The sequence below is a fragment of the Chinchilla lanigera genome, unplaced genomic scaffold, assembly GCF_000276665.1.
Source record: "Chinchilla lanigera isolate Chin_1 unplaced genomic scaffold, ChiLan1.0 scaffold00193, whole genome shotgun sequence".
In the NCBI taxonomy this organism is placed as follows: Eukaryota; Metazoa; Chordata; class Mammalia; order Rodentia; family Chinchillidae; genus Chinchilla; species Chinchilla lanigera.
Window position 1 is genome coordinate 960,211 of NW_004955594.1, and position 1,377 is coordinate 961,587.

Sequence of the window (1,377 nt, forward strand, 5' to 3'; positions counted from 1 at the left end):
TGTCCCCAAACACCGTTTAGACTAACACTAAGGGGCACTCTTCTCTCCATTAGAGCAGCCCTCCTTGTACTTTGGCCACCCTCCCCGCAAAGCCAAACCCTCCCAGGACTGACACAACCAGAATGCTGCCGGTCATGGTGAGCTCCCTGTCAATGCTGGGGTATTCGTCGAAAATAGCCAGGAATCCTTGGGCGACCTCCGCCTCGATGGGAGACCCGAAAAGCACCCTGAGGGTGCTGATGGACAGAGGTTAAGGCACAACCCTCTGTCAACCAGGCCCTCCTTCCCGGGCAGCTCTCAGGCTGCGCCCACCTCCACCGCCACCCCCTCTTCTCCCCCAAGCCGCCACCCCCACCCCACCGCCTCAGGCCGGGCCCGCCCCGCCCCGCCCCACACGGGCTCTTCTTCCTCTCCCGCCTCGCCCGCTCTCCCTCCAGGGGCACCCCGCTCCCCTGCTGGTCTCCATCCCCGCGGCGCTGCCCCGGCGGGGTCCCAGCCCCTCTCCTGACACCTCCCTGGTCCCCAGCGGCCCGGGCCACCGCGGCCGCGTCCCGAAGGATACAGTGCGTGTCGACGCATCGCCGGGCAAGTAGACATCAGGACAATCTGCCCTCTGCTGTTAGGTACAAGAGCAATCGGCGAAACGGCTGTCGCGTTTGTGCCATCATAGTCGCCAGAGACGCCTGCTGAGCCCACGCCACCCTGGTTTCCGGCGCCACCCTGGCCATTAAGGTTTCTGCTGCCACCCTGGCCATCTTCCTGGCCACCCGCAACACCGGAGCCGCCGGCACGGGCCTGCATGCTTGCCCTGGCTCTTTCCCTGGGAGCCGGCTTCGACCACGACTCCCCAACACCTGCTCCTCCTAGGGCAGGAGGTGTTAGCCAAGTGAAGCTGCCTGACAACGCGCCTCGAGGCCCCACGCGGCAGCACAAACCGGGCCTCCCGCAGGCTGTCTATGGCCAAGCCGCTCTCCCTGCCCAAAATTCTGGTTGCCAGGCAAAGGGGGAGGGGCGGCCTCCCGGAGCCCCGCCCAGCAAGCACGTGCCAGAACAGTGCGCACGTGCCAGAACAGTGCGCACGCGCCAATGGGCGCCTCGGTGTGTGGTCGCCTCCCAGCTGGCCCACCCCGACTCCCAGAGACCCCTTTGGCCACGGAGGGACTGAGGGGACAAGAGACCCAGTTTTGGAACACGGATGTGGGCCAGGCCCTCCACAGCCCCAGCGTGGGGGCGAGGGGACAGGCCCTGCCTCCAGCCTCGAGGCCTCGGGAAGCCGCTGGGGTCCCGGCCCGGGCTGCCAGCTGGGGATGCGGATCCCTGTGGGTGCCCACCCTGGGGCTTTGCCCAGGACTCTGGCTCCTTCAGCGACATTCCTCT

General features: G+C 66.8%; 1 protein-coding gene across 1 annotated transcript; it reads right to left on the reverse strand.

Moving 5' to 3' along the window:
* Window positions 1–113: 113 nt before the first annotated feature.
* LOC106147606 (EKC/KEOPS complex subunit LAGE3-like) lies at window positions 114–997 on the reverse strand (the record flags this gene model as incomplete). Its single annotated transcript, XM_013509989.1, is given in 2 exon segments — window positions 114–236; window positions 563–997. Coding segments are annotated over 2 exon segments (362 nt in total), but the record flags the coding sequence as incomplete, so codon positions are not given.
* Between the last annotated feature and the right edge of the window lie 380 nt (window positions 998–1,377).